Source organism: Helianthus annuus, chromosome 8 (assembly GCF_002127325.2).
Source record: "Helianthus annuus cultivar XRQ/B chromosome 8, HanXRQr2.0-SUNRISE, whole genome shotgun sequence".
Lineage (NCBI taxonomy): Eukaryota > Viridiplantae > Streptophyta > Magnoliopsida > Asterales > Asteraceae > Helianthus > Helianthus annuus.
This window is the reverse complement of record NC_035440.2, coordinates 107,303,189-107,327,778: the sequence shown is the minus strand read 5'-3', so window position 1 is coordinate 107,327,778 and position 24,590 is coordinate 107,303,189. Positions and strand designations below refer to the sequence as shown.

The following is a 24,590-nucleotide window of genomic DNA, read 5'->3' as shown; positions in this document are numbered from 1 at the left end:
TTTCCACCATTTCAATGAATTGTATTATAAATTGTAATTCTGTCCTAAAAATTTGTGTACTGAATTTAGTCTACAATACTATGTTTGTTAAATAAACTCTCACTTACTCAAACAAGGACAAACTTTGGTCACTCATGGTTAGTCATGAAAATAATTTATCAAATCTAACACATTAGAGACCCTATTGTGATATAATGACACCCATTATGCCTCGCTATGAGCTATTGCAACTCTTAAAACTCACCATGGCTCGATAAGGGATGGCTATAAACACCTAATATGAATCACTAAGACATGTATGGTCTATTATTTTTCTCTATGAGCTATATTGATTATCCAAAGCTAAGCTTGGCTAGGAATGGACATACTATTTACCTAGGATACATATCACTAAAAATTAGTGCAACACGATATGACTTAATAAAATCCTATCTAACCAAAAACTAGTAGATTTTTTGTATCCTAAAAATTCCCGTAATTTTATCGCATTGGCTCTTATTGGGTATTAGTGTGTTATTGAGCTATATTAGGTGACATTAAATTACTTATATAGTTTTTTTTTTTTAGTTTTATACTAATATTTTTTTACTTACAGCTTGTAACTTATTACTTTTTGTTTTGAACGACTTGTAACTTATCACTTTTTGTTTTGAACGACTAGTAACTTATTACTTATATAAAGGTTTATACTAGGGATAAGCATGGTACCGTTTTGTACCGGTATCGAAATTCATCAAAATTGGATACCGGTACTCAATGTTGTAGAAGGCGCTAGGCGCTAGTCGGGCGGTGAGGTACAGCCTAGGGATTAATCGGGATTAATCAGGATTAATCGGGATTAATCAGGATTAATCGGGATTAATCGGAATGGGATTTGTATATGTATTTTTTCAAAATTATATATATACCCAATAATATAAAAATAATACTTCAAAATTCACATAAATACTTCAACTTTCAGATAGTATGGTTCGATTTTGACCGATTCTGACCAATTTTGACCGCCTAGGAGCGCCTAGAACCGACTAGGACCGATTTTTATCGATTTTGACCGACTAATATTGTCCGATTAATCCGATTTTTGACCGTCTAGGACCGATTTTGACCGCCTAGGACCGATTTTGACCGATTTTTGACCATGACCGATTACTTGACCGCCTAGCTCAAAATTAGGCAGTAGATGACCGCCTAGCGCCTAGGCGCCGATTAATCGGCCGCCTAGGCCGATTTCTGCAACCATGCCGGTACTATTCGGTACTGTTACGGGACCGGTACGGTACTAGTATTTGAAGGTAAAAACCGTACCGAACCGGTACCGATATCGAAAATATCAAAAAGTGGGAACCGGTACCGAAAAATTCTGTACTGATACCGGTACCGTACCAGTACCCAGTACCAAATGCTTATCCCTAGTTTATACATATACGTTATCATTATATTCTTGTTATTTCATTAAATATCATATAAACCTAAATATTAGCTATTTTATTTTTATTGGTTAAAAGTTTAAAGAAAAGTATATCCTCAAAAAGAGTTCCCGCCCACTTTTCATCAAATGAAAAAAATCAAAATTTTTGATCTCCCTCCTCCCAGCTCCCAAAAGAGGGTTTTTTTTGTTACTGCAGGGGAGACAATTGTTACCGATTCTGAACCAGGGTATGCGGTGGCTACGACGGGAATATGGGGACTCATCGGTTGCAGTGGTTGTTGTGGTACTAGCGCGCGTGCGACGGGATAGTTGAACCAGGAAGAGGTAAGGCTGAAATCTCTGGTAAGCAGGTTGATTCTCCCTTAATCTTCATTTCATTGTTATATTTTGATGTATTCTTGATTATGCTGTTGAATAATCGTCACATGAAGGGTCCGATGTCACTGATTTGATTTCAAAACCATACATAACACTAAATTATATAAATAACAAATACTAATTACATTTATGAAGCAATGAAAAAAGAGATGGATGAGTTTAGTACTTTCATGATATGAAGTACAAAATGGGAATTAACTTCTTTTTTCTTATCTCTCGTGCTAAATGCAGATATGGTTCTAAGTTACAAAAGTTTTCTTCATGAATGGAAAATAGACACAAAGGTAAAAGGCATTCTGGTTGATGGGACGTTGATCATTTCCTTTTAGTAAGGTATCAAGAACGAAACCATCTGGTCCTAATTTGGTTGAGGTAAGTTCATCAATTGCAATATTTTACACAACTGGTTTGAAGAATTGAAGTTGTGGCTTGATAATGTTTGAACTAATGCAATAATATTATTTACTATTAGTTTGCGTTAAGTATGCGTATGCCAACCAAGGACTTCATTCTGTTTTTACATGTGTTTGCTGCTGAGTAGGGGTGCAAACGAGTAGAGCTGAACTCAAACCCGGCTAGGCTTGAGCTCGATTAACTTATGAAAGCTTGAGCTCGGCTCGGATTGAGCTTTGCTTATAAAGCTCGAGCTTAGCTTGTTTATTATTCAACTTATATTAGTTTTAGATATTTATTTAAAAAAAACAATGTATAACATTATACACACATATTTATATATAATTTATTTCGTAGTTTTCTAAATAAGAATCGTTATATATATAAATCATACTATAAATATCTGGCTTGTTTAGGCTCTCAAGTCGGCAAGAGCTCGAGCTTCAGCTCTGAAGAAACAGTGATCTAATTAGGGAGTTAATTAGATTGGTTTATGTTCCTTTCATGATGGTTAATCTTCTTAAGGATATTTGAGCTCCGACTTGGTAATCAATCCTGCAAAACAGAACACCGTTACTCGTTAAGAGGGGAATGTGGGGGTTTCCCTCTTAACCAGGCTCCGGCGTGAGAATAAGCGACTGCTTGGAGAGTAATTAAGTGTAAAGAGTGAGAGCTGAGGGAATAGAATGTTTACCTGTGGAATGAGGTCTCTATTTATAGCCGGAGAGGTGTAAGAGGTTATGGGCTGATGGGCCTTGGGCCAGAAGCGGACAACAAAACGGATATGCTCTTTGTCTCACTGGCGTCGACCGCTTAGTGGCTTCTAGACGCTCGTTGGTGCTGGCGCACCTTGATTGGAGCCACGTGTCATTGTTGTCGGCCTTGTTGTCCTTCTGTCATCAGCAGACAAGTGGAGATCGTGGGACAGTTGTCTCCGTCCTCTGATTGGTGCCACGTAGGCGTCCTTGTGTACTTCTCGTCAGGCGATCGTGGCGCACGATTGACCAGAGCCTGCTAGACGCTCATTGGCTCCTTTTACTGCCACTTGTACCTTATGTACCACTGTAGGTAGCCGCGCGCTTCCCTACTGAGTGGCTCATTTGTTCCATTGTTTTATGCTAAGTGCTGATATCTGGGCCTCTTGTGAGCCTTGCCTCGCGCGGGGTAAACTACAACGCGTGTAGGTCGCGCGTGGATACTGTTAATAAGTTTTCTGAAATAAGGAGTATGGTTCCGCGCGCAACCTGGGCGGAGGTTTGCGCGACTTTTTGGGACCATACCCCTTCAAGTCCCCCCAGTCCAGTGCTGCACCATGCGCAACGCAAGTGGTTGGAGCTCTGGACTTAATAAAATTAGGAGAAATAAGTATAATAAGGGAAATGTTCTTTTGATCCTGATTGGTGTGGCGCATGTGGAAAATGCTGTTTTCAATTGCGCAAGTACCAATGCAGGTCTTTAGGGATTGCCGTTTGTCTGATCAGGCGCGCGGGTTTATTGGAGGTGATATGTAGCTGGCGCGGTTCATGTAACTTCTGCATGAAGTTACTTGCAACTTTTATGGCGGGAAACTTCGAAATTTGAACTTCTGACGGGTTGGTGAGATAAGTCGCTGAGAGCGACGTTTGAGTTGACCCCTGGCACGAGTGTCATCATGCCGCCTGCGGCGGTTGCACTTCATGTCAGGAGAGTGAGGCCCACGCGCGCGTGGTAATCGTCACCCCTGGTTTTCCGCTTGACGTGGCAACTTCCTGTTGGTTAGCCTAGCGGCGAATGCGGCACGGTTACCCATCGCATTAAATGCGATGGATATATATATCCGAAGAGAAGGTGAGAGATTCTCACTTCTCTTCGTTTCTTCTCTACTTTCCTCTCAGAACTCTTTGAATCTTCAAAGAGTTGGCTACACATCTTCAAATCTTCAAACTTTTCTTCGAGTTTTTTCCAGATCTTTCTGAAAAAATGAGTGAAGAACATCAGGAGGTTGCTGTTATTGAGGAAGGACCAGTTCCTGTCCTTAAATGGGACTTAGGTCTCTTCGAACAAATCGTTCGTAGTTTCCGATTCCCACCGGAGTGGGATGCCCGGTATCCGGCTCAGGGCCAGACCGCGGCTGATGCACCACCCGGTTACATCACTTTATACGAAGACTTCTTCCTTCAGGGCAATTTCCGACTGTCGGCGACCAACTTTATGGGCAGTATCCTTCATCACTACAACTTTCATATATCGCAGATGAGCCCACCCGGGATGGTGAGGGTAAGGCACTTCGAGTTCTTGTGCCATTCTCATGGCATTGAGCCATCTGTAGATAAGTTTCGTGCTTTCTACCAATTGCAGAGGACAATGGGGTTCTTTTCTTTTGCGACCCGTGGTGCGGCGAAGAAGATTTTACTGAACCCACCGAAGAGTTTCCATGACTGGAAACCTAAGTTCTTCTTTATCAGGGAAGAGGTTTTGCCGGTTGCCATGCATTTTAGGGACTGGACCGAGGCCATACCGAAGGAAGATCTTCCCATTCCAAAAACTGCTCGGTGGTACCAGCAGCTAACCCCAACCCCAAATCGGGTGTTTGGGGAAAATGTGTTGGTTGCTGCTAAGATGAGTGACCAGTGGTCACCTAGCAGCAGGGAGGTTCCGGTTTTGAAGATCGGCGATCAAGGTTAGTTTCCTCTTTGTTGTTTTTTCAGTTAATCTGCTTTAATTGCTGCTAACTTACTTAAGTGCATGTTTAGAAACGCAACTCTATCAAGCTGCCTTCTCGACATTTGGTGGCTCCATGGGCGTTCGCCCATTGCGCGATGACGAGGAAAGCTGGTATGACCAGATTAAAGGCAATTTCATGTTTCCAGCTGCTGATGCCTTCGCTTCGCCGCCCACCGCTACTGAAGGTGCGCAATACCCTAAACCTCGTCCTTTGCGCTCTGTGACTCTTGCTGGGAAAGAGACTCTCTATCTTTCCAGCGAGGAGTCAGTAGGTTCTTCCAGCGGAGAGCTAAGTTCCTGGTCTAAAATCTTTGCAGGTGTGTTGCGCGACCTGGGGATTGACCCTGAGGAGAAGAAAAAGAAACCTGTAAAGAAGAAGAAGAAGGTGGAGCCTGAAGTGACCAGCAAGGGCACTGGCCCTAGTCGCGCGACAACTGCTGCTGTCAAAGGTACTCTTCGCCTTCGTCAACGTGACTTAGATGATTATGTGATCATCAGTGACTCAATTGAAGGCTTGTCACATGTAGCTAAGGGAAAAACTGGTGCTGGTGGGTCGAAAAGCTCTGGGAGCGCGGGTTCTCGTAACCCTGAAGCTGGCGCGACTCCATCTTTTCCTGAAGATGACGAAGCTGAAGAAGAAGATGCCGGTGCCCAGCTTATTGGGCGGAAGAGGGGTAGGAGCGAAGCCACGACTGGTGTGGCTTCCGCCCCTACATCTGTTGTGATTCCCGCGGTTGGGAAAACGAGCAAGCTGCGCTCGTTATACAAATTTTCTCCTGGTATGTTTTTCGCTTCTCTTCTTAATACTTTTCTCTTTACTTAAATGCACTTGCTTTATTTTTTCAGAAATCAAGAAGAAGACCCCTGAGAAGGGTGTCACGTTCAGTGAGGCTGCGGCGAAGAGGCCCAAGATTACCGTCAAGTCCACTGACACTGCTGCTCAGGATGCCGCGAAGGCTGCTGAGGCGCAGCGAAAGGTGGAGGAGGGTCAGAAGAGAGAGGAAGAGAAGAAGAGGGTTGCCGAGAAGAAGAGGAAGGATGAAGAAGAGAGGAAGAGGAAGGAGGAGGAGGAAAAAAAGAAAGAGGAGGAGAGGAAAAGGAAGGCGGAGGAGGAGAGGGTGGCCGAAGCGGCGAAAAAAAGGGCCCTGGAGGAGTTAGAAAAGAAGAAGGCTATGGAGCGGCCTGTTAACGTTCAAGGGCCTGAGGTTACAAACCCTACCCACTCCGCTCCTGTCATTACTTCTAAGGGTGCGGGTCGACATGCTTCAAGCAGCGCGAGCTCTGGTGGTGCAGGGGGTTTTAACCCGAACGTGATCGGGGCGAAGGATACCGTCGGCGATATCTATTACAAAACTTATAATGAAGAAGAGCGCGGCGATGCTCCTCACCAAGCCCCTTGGAGCTTAAAGCAGAAAGATACGTTTCATGAATTTGCCCCTTGCCGCGAGTGGTTCTTGAATTCGTTTACCCCTGCAGAAGTTAACCGGCAAAGGGCGAAACCCCATGAAATGCTATATCGCACCTTTATACTTGGAGAGGCCAACGCTCGTGCTGCCAACCACCAGATAGTCCGTGAATGGCGAACGATGGTTAGAGAGCGCGCCGATTGGGAGGCTTATCGTGAGCGCTCGTTAAAACGTATTGCTGAGTTTGAAAAGTTCAAGGCTGCTCTTGGTGAGGAGAGAGCCAAATTTGAAGCTGATAAGAAAGCCGAAGCATGGGGCCGCGAGGGCCTGCAAAAGAAACTTCATAATGTTGAAGAGCAACTGGCCAAAGAGAAGGCCGAGTTTAAACGTATTTGTGCCCAAGACAACGAGCGCGCCTATGCGGCTCGACAGAAGATAGTTGATCTTGAGGCTAAAGTTGCTGACTTGACCTCGAAGGTAGAGGAGGCGCAGGGAGAGAAGGCTGCTAAGCAACAGGTGGAGGTTAGTCTTATTTGTTTTCCTTTATTCTGGCTATGTTTTTAACAACCCAGCCTAAGTTGTTTTGTCGGTCTCCAGGTTGAGTTGTCTGAGGTCAAGGTGCAGCTGTCTAACAAGTACAGAGATCTCCATGCCAAGGACGTTGAGATTGCGGAGCTCAAACGTCGCTTGAACGAGCAAATCGACAGATGTGAGTCGTTGGAAATCGACCTGGAGGCCGAGAGGGTTAAGGCTGCTACGGCTGAGGAGGCGCGTGCTGTTAGCACTGCTGCGCTGAATGTGGCCCAAACCAACTACTCCGAGGCTCAAGGCATCGTCGATACGCTTGTCTCAGAAGCTGAATGGATGCGCACTCGTGGAGTAGTGCTGGTGAGTACTTTTTATGCTTCTATCTTGTTAAGGGTTATCTTTAACACTTTTCTTTTGTTGAAGGTTGCCAACTCCATCTTGAATGCTGGTGAGCTAGACCGCGCCGTTGCTGGTCTTACCGATGCGGCGCGTGCGGTGGGTCACCGAGGTGGTTACTTAGAATGTGCCAGTCACGTTGAGCAGATACTAGGGCAAGAATTCGATGTAAGCCATTGCTCGGTGACTGATCGTGCTGATGCTGCGCTTGCACAAGCTGAAAACTCGTATGACAACCTTTCCTTGCCTATCATGGATCTGGTTGTGGAATCCTTGAAGAAAGACGACTGGTGCCAGCGCCTTAAAGCGGTCCTCGATCCACCAGTTACTGTCGAGTTATCCGATGAAGAGCCAGCTGGTGATGATGGTGGCGATGGCGATGATGATGGCAATGATGATGATGGCGATGATGATGGCGATGATGACGGCGATGATGATGGTGACCGTCATGTTGAATAGGGTAGGCTGTTGATAGGCTTTTATGCCCTTGTAATTTTCTTTTGGTAATTGAATGTACAATGTTGCGCAAGTTTTGAATGGTATGAAAGATTTTCGTTTTTTCCGTTGCAATTATTGCATTGCTATAAAACTTAGGTTAAATTAGCTCGAATAAATTGAAGTGTCCTTGATATAAAAGGTTACCGCCCGGTCTCGCGCTTTGTTTGCGGGGGACCTTGGAGGCGATTTGAACAAACTCTGTGTAACACCCCAAAATTCGAATTATTAAATTCGTTAGCATGTTGCCATGTTTAATAAAACGAGATACAATAACTAGGTTAATAAACCTAGTTAAATGCCTATTAGATAAGCTAAATGGTGAAACTTGTGGCATATATGATAGTAAGTTAAACTTGAGGGACTTGGAGTGCCAAACTTGGAAGTTTGGTTTACTAAAACAAAAATCACACACACACCCACACAAGGGTGCGTGAGATCGAGCAGGAGAAAAGAAAAAGGGGTGAAACCCTAGTTCTCAAGAAAGCTTCAAATTGACAAGGAAATAGGGCTCAAATCCGATGCATGAACTCGTTTTCTTGATGATCTAGCCCTAATAAACATGTGGTAAGTTGTATTTTATGATTTGATGATCTTGCTATGAAGTGGGTTATGGTCAATCCATGAAATTGTATGAAATTGATCATGTAGATGTGTTAGAATCACATTATAGAACATGAACTATGCAAGATTCTAAGTAATTTGATGATTTTGAATGAAACCCACTTGTGGTAGTGAATATGATGATATGGATAATCATGCATGTTCATTAGTTGTGTAAGATTGATGTATGATGTTGTATGTAATGAGTAATGGTCAGTTAATTTGGGTATAGTATGAAAATTACATGATTCTAGTGGAATTTGATGATCTTGATATGAGTTAGTAAGAATTCGCAAAGAATGCTTGTACATAATGTTTTGTTAGTAGTACACCCGCCAAGTGTTCGATAAAATGCCTAAGAGAGCAAAATTTGTGAAATTGTATGAAAGTTATGTAGAAGGTGCTTATGGTGTAGCCGTTAGCAAAATAATAAGTTAAGTATGCTTAAGGTGGAGTCATTATGAGAATTCGGATTTGAATGTATGGTTTGGTAAAATTATGCATTAGGAACTTGTACCTTATGTCCCAATGATGTAATGCTCGCCATATACTTTATGCATTTGATTCATGGTGATTGAGAGCAAATGTGTACGAATATGTGATGCGTAGTTTATTGATAAGTGATAATGTTGGAATTATGTCGTGTACATATGTAAGATGATAATTTGATTGTGCGGATGTCGAACAATGCGGTTGTCGAATGTAGAGTTAAGAAAGCATAAGTATGTGTATATTGTGTAAGCGACTAGGCGATCATATAGTTGTATGTGTTATACGACATTATGTATGAAATTAATATGATGTCATTAATATGATCTAAGTGGTTGACAAATCATGTCGTATGCGTGTTAGTGGAAGTCAATGTAGATAAGAGTTGGAAAAATGTATGTTAATATGAATAAGTATAAATACTAACATTATTATGGCATGACGGCATGAAAGAATAGAAACCACACTAGCATGGACCAAGCATGGAAGGATAACGGGTCAAGATGAGGCAAGGAAGCGGTTATGAACACGGATGCACAAGGTAAGTGATTTCCGTAATCACTTCTTAGTTCAAGTAAGTAATAAAGTGTTGAAATTAATTAAACATGATGTTTGAGGTTAAATATGTAGGAAAGTCTTTCGTCGTAAATGACGGGATTAAAGTTGACCAAAATGCCCTTGATGGGTATTTTGGGCAAACGATCTTAATAAGTAGTTTAGAAGCAAGTTATTGATTAGTGTGATGTCTTGGACAAGTATGGAAGCGAAGAGTATGGTCTTGGTATGTCATAAACCATTAACGCGCAAATACCCTTAACGGGTCAAAACTAAGTATATGAACGATAATGTGTTAAGAGGATGCAAAATGTCTAAGAACTTATTATTTTATGATAGATGTCACTGGTATTATTAGGTTTATAAGAGTTTATGGTAAAACAAACAAGTTACGTTGAAGAATGCATGAACGGGTCGAATTGTGGGTAAGAGGGTAATAAGCCGATAGCGTGTAAGTTAAGATTTTCCTTAAGGCGGTTATGGGATTTTAAGTTCATTTGATAGGATGTGAATTTACAAGCATGTAGGAAGAATATATAGTAATACGGTACCTAAATGTGGGATCCTAAGGAATATGTAGTAATATGGTACCTAAAGGTGGGATCCTAAAGAATATGTAGTAATATGGTACCTAAAGGTGGGATCCTAAGGAATATGTAGTAATATGGTACCTAAAGGTGGGATCCTAAAGAATATGTAGTAATATGGTACCTAAAGGTGGGATCCTAAAGAATATGTAGTAATATGGTACCTAAAGGTGGGATCCTAAGGAATATGTAGTAATATGGTACCTAAAGGTGGGATCCTAAAGAATATGTAGTAATATGGTACCTAAAGGTGGGATCCTAAAGAATATGTAGTAATATGGTACCTAAATGTGGGATACTAAGTTAAGAATTTCCTTAAGTAGATACGAATGAAGGTATGTATGTATGTATGTATGAATGAATGTATGTATGTATGTATGTAGGTGTGTATGTAGGTAGTATGTGTATGTGTATATATATATCCAAGTGAGTATGTACGAATGTGTGCACGTATGTAGGGTTGTGAGAAGGCATGTAATAGGTATGTATGTAGACATGTATGCATGTATGTATGTAGGTATGCACGTATGTAGGAACGTACGTATGAATGTAGGTACGTAGGTTTGTAAGTAGTTATGTATGAACGGATGCAAATATGTAAGTATGTATGAAAGTATGTACGCATGTATTCAATGAAATTGAGTATTGACGATAATAATAGTGTGCCTTGTGAACGAAGTGTAACGCAGGTACAATGAGAAAGTCTCACCACGGAATGTACGAACAGATGGAAAGCTGGGATGTAAAGAGTTAACGGAACAAAAAGTAAACGTGAATAAATCTTGTATGTTTATAATGCGTACTAATGTTATGAATTTAATGTGGTGAGCGCAGGTAGTACGAGTCATGAGGATCATCAAGGAACAGAGATCGAGGATCGAGTCACTAGTGGGATTGTACGGGAACGTTGATGTATATAATGTAGTAAACATAAGCTATGATTTTACTTAGTAAATAAGTCGATTGATGGATTTATGTGAAAGAGTTATGTTAAAGTTAATTTTTAAATAAGTTAAGGTGTTTATAATGTAAGAAAGTTTATGGCTTGAACTTCCGCTGTGACTTTTAGTCAAATACGTATTAGGGTCTTACACTCTGAGATGCTGGAGTGTTTTCGCGCTAATCAAAAGTTTAGCATGCATTTGTAACGAAAAAATGTAATAGAGAAACATGTCGTATGCGTTCATTAAGTCAAAAGTGGGCGCGTAGGCCTTCGTACATAATTGCTAGTGGCTTATAGCCGACGTAAGGAATTAAACTGGGGCGCAAGGCCGGAATAGATTACATATAACATTTGCGCAGTTGTTGCGCATTCCATGTCCTTGGTAAGATGTGGCCATCTAGGGTGCGTAATTTGTAGGCCCCTTTTCCCAAGACCTCATGTATCAGATATGGGCCTTCCCATTTAGGTGCCAACTTCCCTGGACGTTCCGCATTTGACGCTTCATTGTCGCGAAAGACGTATTCTCCTGGGGTGAAGGTACAAATGCGGACTCTTGTGTTGTAGTACCTTTCCAGCTGGGTTTTGTACTTGGCCTCTTTGATTCGCGCGAGTTCGCGCCTTTCTTCTAACAGGTCCAAGTCCAAGCGCCTTTCTGCTTCATTGTCAATTGAGTTGACCGCTGTCATACGTGGTGAGGGTAGGCCAATCTCCGCCAGGATAACCGCCTCTGAGCCATATACCAAGCTAAAGGGGGTTTCGCCGGTACTCGTCTTTGGCATGGTTCGATGAGCCCATAAAATGCTTGGGAGCTCATCAACCCATCCTCGTCGCCTTGTTCCCAATCTGGCCTTTATTCCCTCGACGATGCATTTGTTCACGCTTTCCACTTGTCCGTTGCCTTGGGGGTGCGCAACGGATGTGAAAGTGTGTTCAATGTTCATCTCCTTCATCCACTTCTTGAGATCATCTGATGCGAAGTTGGTGCCATTGTCAGTTACGATCTTGAGCGGAAGGCCAAATCTGCATATGATGTGCTCCCAGATGAACTTGCGCACAATCATAGCTGTGGTGGATGCAAGGGCTTTGGCCTCTACCCACTTGGTGAAGTAGTCGACAGCCACTATGATAAACTTTACGGCGCCGGGAGCATCTGGGAAGGGTCCCACCATGTCAATTCCCCATTGCTGAAAGGGCCATGCGGTGGATACAGGGATAAGATCATTTTTAGGGCGCAGTGTTTTTGGAGAATGCCTCTGGCAAGAGTCACATTTGCGGATCTCCTTCATTGCGTCGACATGCATACCAGGCCAGTAGTAACCGGCGCTCATGATCTTCGCGACAACCATCCGTGGTCCAGAGTGAATGCCGCAGATCCCCTCGTGGATCTCCCTTATCAGGTAATTCGCATCCTGAGGGTCCACACAGCGTAGCAGTGGCCCTAGGAAGGATTTTCGGTACAAAATACCGCCGTTCATTTCGTATTGTAGGGCTTTGTTTTGGATCTTTCTTGCTTCCGCTTTGTTTTCAGGGAGCACCCCTTCTTGCAAGTATTGGATGATTGGGGTCATCCACGATGGTTGCCCTGTTTCGATCACGTTCACTTGTCGCAGTAATACCGATGGATTCTTGAGTACCTCTATCCTTACATCCTTGGCGAGATGTTGAAAGGAAGTCGAGGCAAGCTTGCTCAAGGCATCGGCAGGCTTGTTTTCTGAGCGATTGATATGTATAACCTTGTGAGTTTCGAATTGTTGGAGCAATTCTTTCGCTTGTTCCAGATATAGAGCCATGACTTCTCCCTTCGCGTCGTATATGCCATTTACTTGACTGGCTATCAGGAGTGAGTCAACATGTGCGCGCAAGTTTTTTGCTCCCATCTTGATGGCGAGGCGTAAGCCTGCCAGAAATGCTTCGTACTCAGCCTCGTTGTTGGTGTTTTTGAAGTCCAACTTAATGGCGTAAGTAAACTCGTGATTCTCTAGGCTCACCAGGCGCAATCCTACTCCCGCGCCATCTTCATTTGATGCCCCGTCGGTGTAAAGCATCCAAGTTTCATCTGTTGTATCTTTCTCGGGAGTCTCTATCAGCTCGCACTCCTTGATTTTATCGGCCGGCACTTCTGTGATGAAGTCGGCGAGGACTTGCCCCTTAATGGCCGGGCGCGGCCTGTACAAGATGTTATGGCCGCCCAGTTCAATGGCCCATTTTGCCAACCTGCCTGATGTCTCAGGCTTCTGTAGTATGGTGCCAATGTGGAAATTTGTAAGCACAGTTATCACATGGCCTGTGAAGTATCGGCGCAGCCTTCGGGAGGCGTGTAGCAGCGCAAGAACCAGCTTTTCCATTGTGGAATATCTTGTTTCTGGGTCAGTGAGTACCCTGCTGACGTAGTAGATCGGGGTTTGTACCCCGTTTCTGTCGACCAATAATACTGACCCTACTGCCTTATCCGAGGAGGACAAGTACAGTACGAGGGGCTCCTTCTCAAATGGTGCAGTCAGGGTAGGGAGTTCGATCAGACACGCTTTCATTTGTTGAAAAGCTGTTTCGGCTTCCGGGGTCCATTTGAACTCTTGCTTCTTCACACAATTGCGCAACGTGCTAATGAAGGGATACGACTTTGCGGCGTGATTGGAGAGAAAACGATTATGCGCGGCCAGCCGGCCGGCTAGTCGTTGCATTTCCTTGATGTTTCTCGGTGAGGGCATTCGTTCTATAGCTTGTACTTTCTCTGGATTCACCTTGAAACCGCCGTTTGTGACAATGAAGCCTAGAAACTTCCCTTCTTCCATGCCAAAGGAACACTTGGCTGGATTTAGCTTCATATTTACGCTGCGCAATGAGTTGAACGTTTTCTCGATGTCTTTCAACATTTGGTCCTCCTCAGGACTTTTAACCACTAGATCATCGATATAAACCTCAATATGCTTTCCGATGTCACCTGCGAAGGTCTTGTCCATCAAGCGTTGATATGTCGCGCCTGCATTCTTCAGGCCAAAAGGCATCTTTGTGTAGCAGAAGATTCCAAGATCCGTTCTGAACGCTGTCTTGTCTTCATTTTCTAGCTTCATCTGTACTTGATGGTATCCTTTGTAGCAATCCAAAAAGCACTTCCATCGGTATGGCGCGAGAGAATCTATTTTTTTATCGATCTCAGGCAAGGAATAGCAATCCTTTGGGCACGCCTTGTTGAGATCAGTGTAGTCTACGCACATGCGCCATCCGCCATTTGATTTTTCGACCATCACGGGGTTCGCCACCCAACTCTGATATCTTACCTCTCGCAGGATCCCGGCTTTGAGCAGCTCACATACTTGCTCGTTCATTGCTTTTGTCTTGTCTGCCCCTAGGCTGCGCCTTCTTTGGACCTTTGGCTCGACAGATGGGTACGTGTTTAAGCAATGCTCGGTGATGTTGCGCGGGACACCGGTCATGTCTGCCGGTGTCCAGGCAAATATATCCATGTTTCGAAACAGCAGTTGCTTTAGACGTGTTCTGATGTCTGACGAAATGGCGTGGCCAATTGTCACAGTCTGCTCAGGGTATTTTCGGTTTAAAACCCATTTCTCTGGCTCGGTCGTGGAGACCCTTGCCGCCTTTGTTGGGCGCAGCTCTTCAGTTGACATTACTTCTTTCTTGGCATATATGATTGCTACTCCTGTCTTGGTTGGGAAACCTATCGCGGAATGAGGCGTTGAAGTCACCATGTTTAGCTCGCCTTGTGTTTCCCTACCAATAAGCACATCATGCCTCGATTTCACTGGCATTACCATGAAGTTCACATTTGTTGTTCTTGAGTGTTTCCCGTCAGAGAGCGTGACGGGGAAACTGATCTGTCCGAGAGGAAAAACCATCTCGTTGCAAAATCCAGACAAAGGATAATCGACAGGTTCGAGTCGCGCTTTATCCTCTTCATCCAACTGATTGAAACACTGTTCGTAAATGATGTCGGCAGTACTTCCCGGGTCTATGAATATGTAGTCAGTTTCATAATGCCCGATTATGCCGGTGATGACCACAGGACGTGTGGCGCGAGGTCCGCCGCGCACTAACGGAAATATAACTTGCTGCTCTTGCCAAGAAGGTTCATAAGGGCGTTTTCCTTTCTCTTTCGCGCTATACCTGGGTCTGTTGACCATGTGAGTCTCTAGTCGTCGGACCTTTTTGTGGTTCCCTTCATCGTGGCGCTGGAGTTGACGGGTTTCCTTGCGTACATTCTTCACTAAATGGCTTAGCTTACCGCTTTTGAGCGCTCTCTCGATTTCTTGGCGCAAGCTATAACAGTCGTCGGTCAGGTGCCCTGAATCTTTGTGAAAATCGCAGTACAAGTTGGGGTCTTGCCCTTTCTTGTTTGTCATTGGTCTGGGCGCCTTGAAATCGACATTCTCCGTCATCAATACCTCCTTTGGAGTTTTTGTGAGCGGAGTCCAGTGTTTGTCACGATTGTCGTCTCTGACCGCCTTCTTGTAACCGATTCGGTCAATCGTTTCTCGCGCATCTTCTCTGTAGCGCGGCCTGTCGTCACGGCCTCTTGGTCTCTCAGACTTCCAGTCATGACTCTTATATTTGTTACGCTTGTTGTTGTTATCGCGCGTACTTCCTCTTGAAAATCGATCTTCTGGGTAGTAGCCCTTTCCACCAGCGAGGGACTCCTCAGTTTGCGCGACGATTTTTGCGGCTTCCATTAGTTTATCCCACTCCTTTGGCATTCCATCTTTGCCTGTGATGGTTCTAATGAGACTATCGCAGCGTATAGCCTTTTTGAAGTGACAGCGCATGAGTTGCTCACTGACGCCGCCTATTTCCAGACACTCTTTGTTAAAACGCGTGATGAAGTCCTCCAGACCTTCACCATCTCTTCGCCAAATATCTTCTACTTCGGCTGTGTCACGTTGGTAGCGACGTTGTTGGCTAAAGTAGCTTAAGATTTGCGTCTTGAAATCTGTCCATGATTTAATCTTCCCAGGCGGAAGGCTGTCAAACCAGGCGCGAGCCGCTCCGGTAAGAGTTTGAATGAACAGGTGGCACCACATGGGCATGTTCCAACCTCCCATGCAGCCCACACTCGTGAATGTTCTGACGTGATCGTCTGGGTCAGTCAACCCATTGAATTTCCCAACAGTTGGGGGTAGCTTCTCTCGTGAAAGCGGCGCGAGTGCAATTTTCGGGATAAACTTGGAGTGTTCCGCAGCTTCCGCTGGTCTGTATGCCAGGCGGAAATCTCTTTCAGCTTCTTCTGTGTAGCCAATGTGTTGTCTTGGCTTGTAGTACTCATGGTTTTTTGGCAAACGATTAAAGACTGACGATTCTTCGTCACCTTCCCATGTGGGATCATATGGGTCCGTCTCTTCCCATTCGTTGTTCATGTTGCGCGGCGTGAGCCGGCTGTGAACAGGGCCTCGTTGAAGGTTCGACGGATAGTCGTAGTAACTATCCGTTTCCCCTCTTGTATCGCGCGTGTCTTGTACGCTTAAACGTCTTGTAGGGGGAGGCCTGTTGATTCTGCCTTGTATATTGGCTGGTGGGGGCATTTGGCGCACCCCCTGACTCTGGGGGGTGACCAAGGACGGTTCTGCCGTCAAAACTGCTTGCTGCGCGATGAGCGATTGGTATGCTGCATTGATAGTGGCGATGTCTTGGCATACCACGAGGCTGGGGTTTCGCCTTCTGGTAAGCCAAGCAATGCAGATACATTTTGAGGTGGCGCTGTGTTCGAAGGTCCTTCTCCGTTCCCTGGGGTGCCCACTTGGGTGATGCGGGTGAAGCTCCCGCGCGGACCCCCAGTATTGTTGATTTCAACTTCGCCGATTTCTTCGATTTGTTGGGCTTGGAAGTTTTGGATTCCTTCGCCCAACGCCGTGTTAGAGTTGGTTCCGAAACCGAACTCTGGGATGATTCCTTGACCAGTCATAGTCGAAGGAAGAAAGAGGTGTCAAAAGGCTCAAATAAAAGAAGATGAGGGTGGTTATAGAAAAAAAAATCGGTGGGCGCCAATGAAGAAACAGTGATCTAATTAGGGAGTTAATTAGATTGGTTTATGTTCCTTTCATGATGGTTAATCTTCTTAAGGATATTTGAGCTCCGACTTGGTAATCAATCCTGCAAAACAGAACACCGTTACTCGTTAAGAGGGGAATGTGGGGGTTTCCCTCTTAACCAGGCTCCGGCGTGAGAATAAGCGACTGCTTGGAGAGTAATTAAGTGTAAAGAGTGAGAGCTGAGGGAATAGAATGTTTAACCTGTGGAATGAGGTCTCTATTTATAGCCGGAGAGGTGTAAGAGGTTATGGGCTGATGGGCCTTGGGCCAGAAGCGGACAACAAAACGGATATGCTCTTTGTCTCACTGGCGTCGACCGCTTAGTGGCTTCTAGACGCTCGTTGGTGCTGGCGCACCTTGATTGGAGCCACGTGTCATTGTTGTCGGCCTTGTTGTCCTTCTGTCATCAGCAGACAAGTGGAGATCGTGGGACAGTTGTCTCCGTCCTCTGATTGGTGCCACGTAGGCGTCCTTGTGTACTTCTCGTCAGGCGATCGTGGCGCACGATTGACCAGAGCCTGCTAGACGCTCATTGGCTCCTTTTACTGCCACTTGTACCTTATGTACCACTGTAGGTAGCCGCGCGCTTCCCTACTGAGTGGCTCATTTGTTCCATTGTTTTATGCTAAGTGCTGATATCTGGGCCTCTTGTGAGCCTTGCCTCGCGCGGGGTAAACTACAACGCGTGTAGGTCGCGCGTGGATACTATTAATAAGTTTTCTGAAATAAGGAGTATGGTTCCGCGCGCAACCTGGGCGGAGGTTTGCGCAACTTTTTGGGACCATACCCCTTCAAGCTCGATAAGTGAAGTTGGGGCTCATTACTAAACAAGCTTACTTGTAGGCTCAGGCTCAAGCTTGTAGAAGCTCATCTAGTTTCAATCTGATTTCGAGTAGCACATGAGAATAACTTGTCTCGTTTAAACCCTATAACCTTTGAGTGTTTTCTTATTTGTAAAATATCTAATCACAGGTGTTTGCTCCTAAGCATTAACTTGCTTTGCATTAAAAAATACACTTTTGGTTAGCTATCCAGCTTGACCCATTTCTTTTTACCCTGTTACCCATCCAAGATTAAAAAAAAAACTCAAACCTAACATTTTTGAAAACTTGACTTGATATTGCAATCTGCATTTTTATTAATTATATTGTGCGTAGTTTAATTACTTACTTACTATCAGCCCGTCCTTTGGGTCTCTCTATTTTATAAAGTTGTAATTTATCATGAGAATTGAACAAGAACTAGACTCTTTTTGTTATGTATTTATCTCTTTGTCTAAAAAGATCTAGAAATCTAGAATTTGTATGACAAGGAACTAAATGAAAGCATAAAGCAGATCATGTATGGTTCTCGGTGTCATAAAGTTTGGCTGTTAATTGCTATATTACTTTCTTACTGAAAACATGTTGAAAATAGGTAAACATTCTTCTTTCACATTAACATTATGATAAGATGTAACTTGTTTACCCAACTTTTATTTTGAGTATATATGGTAAGATTTCACTTGTTTACCCGACTTTATTTTACTTGTATTCTTATTAAGTAGATACTCTTGTTATTTCTCTCCGGTTCAATTTTATTGGGGCCGTTAAGTCGCATATTATTTTACCTTGCATCATATGAGACTTACAAAATTAAAAATGTTAGATACATTTATAACAACAAACTGATTTTTCTTGCAGTAATGGCACTTAAGATAGTGACTCTATGTCATCATGGTGTGGTTTTCATATGGGAGATAGGTGTTAGACTTATGTTGAGCCAAGAGAATCATTGGATGATATTGCTAACTAAATTGTATTAGCCAACTTCAAGTGATACCGAAGATCATCATAGTCAGGTTATAACACTCGAGGAGGAGGAACTGAAACCGAACAAGAAGAAACTGAGACAACACAAAGAGCAATATTAGCAATAGTGGCACTGATGACCTGACATAGGAAGTTAGTTAGAACTTATTCCCTACATATTATTAGTTGATTTATCTAATATTGTTTTATATTTTAGAATTGATCAACCAAGTTAATTAATTTGTATGTTTAATTGTCAATTGTTTTGAACTTTATAATTAACGTGTTATGATATTGTTGGTTGGATACATAGAGAATGAAATGACATCATATTGAAGATTATTACACTTTTGAAATGAAATACATTAGGGACTGTAAATTCATATTCAGACTGAATAAAGCTTGTATCGAAAACTTAGTATCAGAGACTACTTTTGAGTCTCCGAAGGAACGTATTAGGGACTGGTAAATAAGAATATTGGAGACAGAAAACATTTGTTATGAGATACTGATTTTCAGTCTCAAAAAACATATTAAGGACTAAAATAACATGCTATGTAAGATTAATTTTCAGTCCCTAAAAGAAGCATATTAAAGACTGAAACGTGTGGTGCTAGTGACTAAATCTCTGTCTTTTAAACACCTTATTAAAGACTGATTTGATATGAATTTTGAACCTCACAAAACGTATTAGGGACAATATAGACATGCTAGAGGACTGATTTTCAGTCCCCAAAGTTATACATTAGGGACTAAAATATCATGGTATCCAAGACCGATTTACAGTCACTCAAGAAATATATCAGAGACTGAAATGACGTGGTACCTGGAGGTAGGGGTGAGCAACGGGTAAGAACCTTTCAGAATCGACCCGGACCCGACCCGTACCCGGAACCATTTATTAAGTATTATGAAAACCATAACCGAACCGATTAGTAATGTAATGGTTCGGGTCCTAGGAGGGTCTCACGGGTCTCAAACCCATATGGTTCCACCGGAACCATTTATTTAATTTTGAGCGTTCTACATAGTTACTGGTTGGACTACTCACCAAAGCCAATTTTTATTCCCATTGACTGCAATATGGTTCATAACAACAGAGTTGACTTTTTGGTCAACCGGACAAAATGACAATAGTCATTGACAATTGGCTTTTATTAGTCAGCATTACTATGCAATATTGGGTTTAAGACCATTACATTACTTGTATCTTTTTGAACATCATATGCAACAGTAATAGTTCGTTGGTTTAAAACATGAACATAAAAAATATGAACTCAAACCAATTTAATATTAAATAATCATCATTCAAACAATAGCATAAATCAATCCACAAATCAAAAAAGCCAATTCAAATAGACCAGTTTATCAAATAATAACATATAAATGATCCAAAATCCAATAAATAAATTAAATAAATAGCATATAAATGATCGTAATAGGAAATCCTAGTTGATATGTAAGAATTGTATTTTAATATGGAAAAAATCCAATACATAAATGATAAAGCATATGAATGATCGTATGAAAATCAGTTCCTTGTGGTTCTTGTGGTTCTTATCCAATACCCATGGGTCGGAACCGGAACCGACCCGAAACCATTTTGTTGAGTATTATGAAACCCACGAACCGACCCTTCTAGAGCAAAAGGTTCGGGTCCATTGTGGTTTTGGTTCGGGTTCAAGGTTCCGTGGTTCCAGAACCGTTTTTTGCTCACCCCTACCTGGAGGCAAATTAAGGACTGAATTTTTATTTATTAGATACTGACCGTTAGTCCCTATTGGTGTCATACAATGGAGACTGATTTTTAGTTACTAAAACCACTATCTAGTACTAGGTATCCGGTACTGACTGGGGACTAGCAAATCAGTCCCCGATAACCATGAGGGGCTGATTTGAATGTATGAGAGACTGATTTTTCAGTCTCTCATACTCATTTTTTTTGTAGTGCGCCACCTTAATTATAGGAAGTATATAACACCATTCAGCAAGTATATAACACCATTCAGCATTCAGCAAGTATATAACACCATTCAGTAAGTATATAACACCATTCAGCAAGTATATAACACCATTCAGTAAGTATATAAACCATTCAGCAAGTATATAACACCATTCATTGACTAAACATCTGATCGAAACATATTTTTTTCTCTATATAAGTATAGCAATATGGTATTCATATTAAATATAAAAAAACGCTCGTTATGATGGTGTAATTTTTTTTTAAGTTACGTATAAAAAGTTATTGACGTTTAAAAAAGACGGGGGGAAGTTACATGTGCATTACCTAATTTCTAGTGGGTTTAAAAGACTATATTGCCCCTAGATATTTCAAATCAGTCCAAATTAATGAAAATATTTTACAATTTGGTCCCTATTGATCTCAACCATTAGATCAAAAGATCTAATGGCTGAGATTCTTTCTTACCATTCTCACACTTTAGACCTTTCTTACAGGATCCTCTATCATTCTCACATTCACAAATTGTGACTCATGTATTGAAGTGCCTTATAAAAATGAGTTAATTTTTTTTCTTGGTTTTAAAAAATTGTTTCATATATATATATATATATATATAGGTAGAGGATCCTATAAAAAGTGCTCAAAGTGTGAGAAGTGTATTATAACACTATATATATATATATATATATATATATATATATATATATATATATATATATATATATATATATATGAAACAATTTTTTAAAACCAAGAAAAAAAATTAACTCATATAGGTAGAGGATCCTGTAAAAAGTGCTCAAAGTGTGAGAAGTGTAAGAAGTGTATTATAACACTATATATATATATATATATATATATATATGAAACAATTTTTTAAAACCAAGAAAAAAAATTAACTCATTTTTATAAGGCACTTCAATACATGAGTCACAATTTGTAAATGTAATACAAATGCAAAAGAACAATTTTTTTTTCATTACAACATAAAACCATCTTTTATTTATGGTTTAGATTAATACAAACACATAGAATTCATTAGCAATCAACTCCCAAAGTCCCAACAATGCACATTGCAACTATATTTATTCATGCCATGCATGCACTTATGGTCTTAGGCCTCAAGGCATTCCACCACCAACACCCCCACCTGACCCACCACCAAAACCACCACCAAGTCCATCGCCACCGCCACCGCCACCACCACCACCAAACCCTCCACCACCTCATGTCCCTCCTCCAATCATAGACCCACCACCAAAACCACCACCAGCTCCTCCTCCGTATCCAGACCCACCTCCTACTCCACCACCAAATCCACCTCCACCACCACCACCTCCCAATCCAGAACCGCCGCCTAATCCACTGCCACCTCCCAATCCAGAACCACCTCCCAATCCACCACCACCACCCATTCCAGAGCCACCACCGAATCCACCACCACCACCCAATCCAGAACCACCTCCCAGTCCAGAACCACCACCCAATCCACCACCACCACCCATTCCAGAACCACCACCCAATCCACCACCACCACCCAATCCACCTAATCCACTGCCCGAACCACCACCACCTCCCAATCCAGAACCACCTCCTAATCCACCACCAACACCACTGCCTAATCCACCACCAGAACCACTACCTAAACCACCGCCTGAACCGCTACCTAAACCACCACCACCTCCCAATCCAGAACCACCTCCTAATCCACCACCAGAACCACCTCCTAATCCACCACCACCACCGCCGCCACCACCAAATCCATGACCAACTCGGCCTCCAAACCCACCACGAAAGAATGTCTTTTCATCCCGAAAAGACTGCTCCGAAGCGGAGGAAGTCAGCTTCCGAGCAGTGGATGTAGAAACAAGAACACCAAGAAGAACAAGAAGAAACAACTTAGTACTTGAAGTCATATTGATCAAATCTGATATAAGATGCATGCTTGATGCTGCATTTATATAGTGCTCTACACATACATGCATGCAACACACACTTGTACAGTACCAATGGAAAAACAGTTTCCATGTCAATAAATGCAAAGCTATCAAATGTTGGGGGGAAAATAAATGAGATTTTCCAATTGCATTCACCCAACTGTCTCTTTGACAAAATCCACGAGTTTAACAAGACTCCACCCACCCGAATAACTGGATATATATATACGATTATATGTATACATATCATGAATACAGATACATAATGTTTTGGGATCAAGATATTTGAATAAAATGATATCAAACGTAGCTAGCAAATTATAACCAAGCCGGCAAGCCCACATTAGCTACTTACTTTATTAAATGGATATATATCTACGTTTGTATGACTTTACTACTACGTTTAACGTGAGTGAAAATTAAAAGTTTTCTTAAATACTGATATATTTTACATTGTAATGGTTCGTCTAAAGTCTAAACCAGTTACTTACAATGAGTCAACTGTCCAGGTCTAACACATGAACTAAGCTGTGTTCAAACAATTACAATGTGGGTGATGTATTGCTGTTGTTTGGGAAAATACACGCGATAGCTTTCTTATGGATCAAGCGCAATGATTAAATGTAAAATTTATATGGGTGAAATGGTGTGGGTGATATATTACTATTGTTTGAATATATATAGGGTTAGGATTGTGTGAGAAGCATTAGACTAATTGAGAAACTTGGGAAGTATTATGGACCATATATTTTCCCTTAGCTTTTCGTAATATACACATATGTGGGTCAAGTTATTCTATAAAGGATTCTAATTGTAGGAAGTGTAAGAAGGATTTATAGAGTGACAAGTGTCCAATAACCTAAAACTAAACCCACCCCCACCCCCCACCCCTGGCAAAAAAAAAAAAAAAAAAAAAAAAAACTATACCTCACCAAAAAACCCCCCAAAAAACCTAACCCCCCCCCCCCCACCCCACCCCCTAAAAACCTAAAAAAAACCTAAACCCCCCCCACCCCACCCCACAAAAACCTAAAAAACCTAACCCCCCCCCACCCCACCCAAAAACCTAAAAAAAAAATCTAAAAAAAAAACTAAACACCCACCCCCACCCTCCACCCCTCACCCCCTCGGCAAAAAAAAAAAGTTTTTTTTTTTTTTAGGATGGGTGATGTGTGTGGGGGGGGGGGGTGGGGGTTTAGGTTTTTGGTGGTGGTGGATGTTTAAGGGTTTTTTTTTTTTTTTTTTTTTTTTTTTTTTGTAGTGGGGTTTTTTTGTGTAGTGGGTTTTTTAGGTTATTGGACACTTGTCACTCTATAAATCCTTCTTACAATTAGGATCCTTTGTATTTGATCCTAATCCACACATATGTATAGTTTAAAATTGACCATATACATATCCGTATAATTCAAGATTTGACAATATACATATATGTATATTGTCAATTTTAAGGGGGGTCAGAGTGATTGCGGGAAACCCTTCGGGGATGTGGAATCACCGAGCGGTGATTGAATGCCGTGCACAAATCGGTGAGTGGGGACTTGACAAATCGGTGTATAGTCACCAAAGGTGAAGAAGAACAAAGAGAGGAGAGAGAGAGGAGATAGAGAACTAATCAATTTTTTTTTTAATTAAGTAGGTGTTTGAATCATTCCTAGTGTTTGAGTAGAAAATAGGGAGTGAATAAGGGAGTTGACATGGCATAATTGGATATAGAAAACTCAAACACCCTAAAATGTTTGAATCATACCCTCCACCCTAAACTATAACAATATCTATATTACAAAAAACTTAGGAAAATATATGGTCCATAATATTTTTCTAATTTTCTGAAATAGAGTGGACTTCACTACCCTATATATATACACACACACATTGCTATTGTTTACCATTATAACGCGCAAGCAGATGCACTAGTTATACATATGAAATGCATCAATATTATTATAACTAATAT

General features: G+C 42.1%; 1 protein-coding gene, 1 long non-coding RNA gene and 1 pseudogene across 4 annotated transcripts; 2 read left to right on the top strand and 1 right to left on the bottom strand.

Moving 5' to 3' along the window:
* Positions 1–1,613: 1,613 nt before the first annotated feature.
* On the top strand, positions 1,614–18,993 carry LOC110873596. Of its 3 annotated transcripts, none has more exons than XR_002555293.2 (3): positions 1,614–1,779; positions 2,039–2,179; positions 18,626–18,993. It is a non-coding gene; the product is annotated as an uncharacterized LOC110873596 (long non-coding RNA). The 3 variants fall into 3 exon arrangements; XR_002555294.2 differs by having other exon boundaries at positions 1,615–1,753; XR_002555292.2 differs by having other exon boundaries at positions 1,615–1,771.
* Positions 5,550–7,731, top strand: LOC110873595. Its single transcript, XM_035975863.1, has 3 exons — positions 5,550–6,831; positions 6,907–7,197; positions 7,261–7,731. The coding sequence occupies exons 1-3, from the start codon at positions 6,076–6,078 to the stop codon at positions 7,690–7,692; spliced, it is 1,479 nt and encodes a 492-aa protein (XP_035831756.1). The 5' UTR covers positions 5,550–6,075; the 3' UTR covers positions 7,693–7,731.
* Positions 18,994–21,820: 2,827 nt separating the features above from the next.
* On the bottom strand, positions 21,821–22,615 carry LOC110870476 (annotated as a pseudogene).
* Positions 22,616–24,590: the final 1,975 nt, after the last annotated feature.

What these genes read in the sequence shown, in the direction of transcription:
- LOC110873595 (XM_035975863.1), top strand. Translation starts at nt 6,076, where the DNA reads ATGGAGCGGCCTGTTAACGTTCAAGGGCCTGAGGTTACAAACCCTACC. An exon ending in CTGCTAAGCAACAGGTGGAG is followed by an intron (nt 6,832 to 6,906) that starts GTTAGTCTTATT and finishes GTCGGTCTCCAG; the next exon opens with GTTGAGTTGTCTGAGGTCAA. An exon ending in GCACTCGTGGAGTAGTGCTG is followed by an intron (nt 7,198 to 7,260) that starts GTGAGTACTTTT and finishes CTTTTGTTGAAG; the next exon opens with GTTGCCAACTCCATCTTGAA.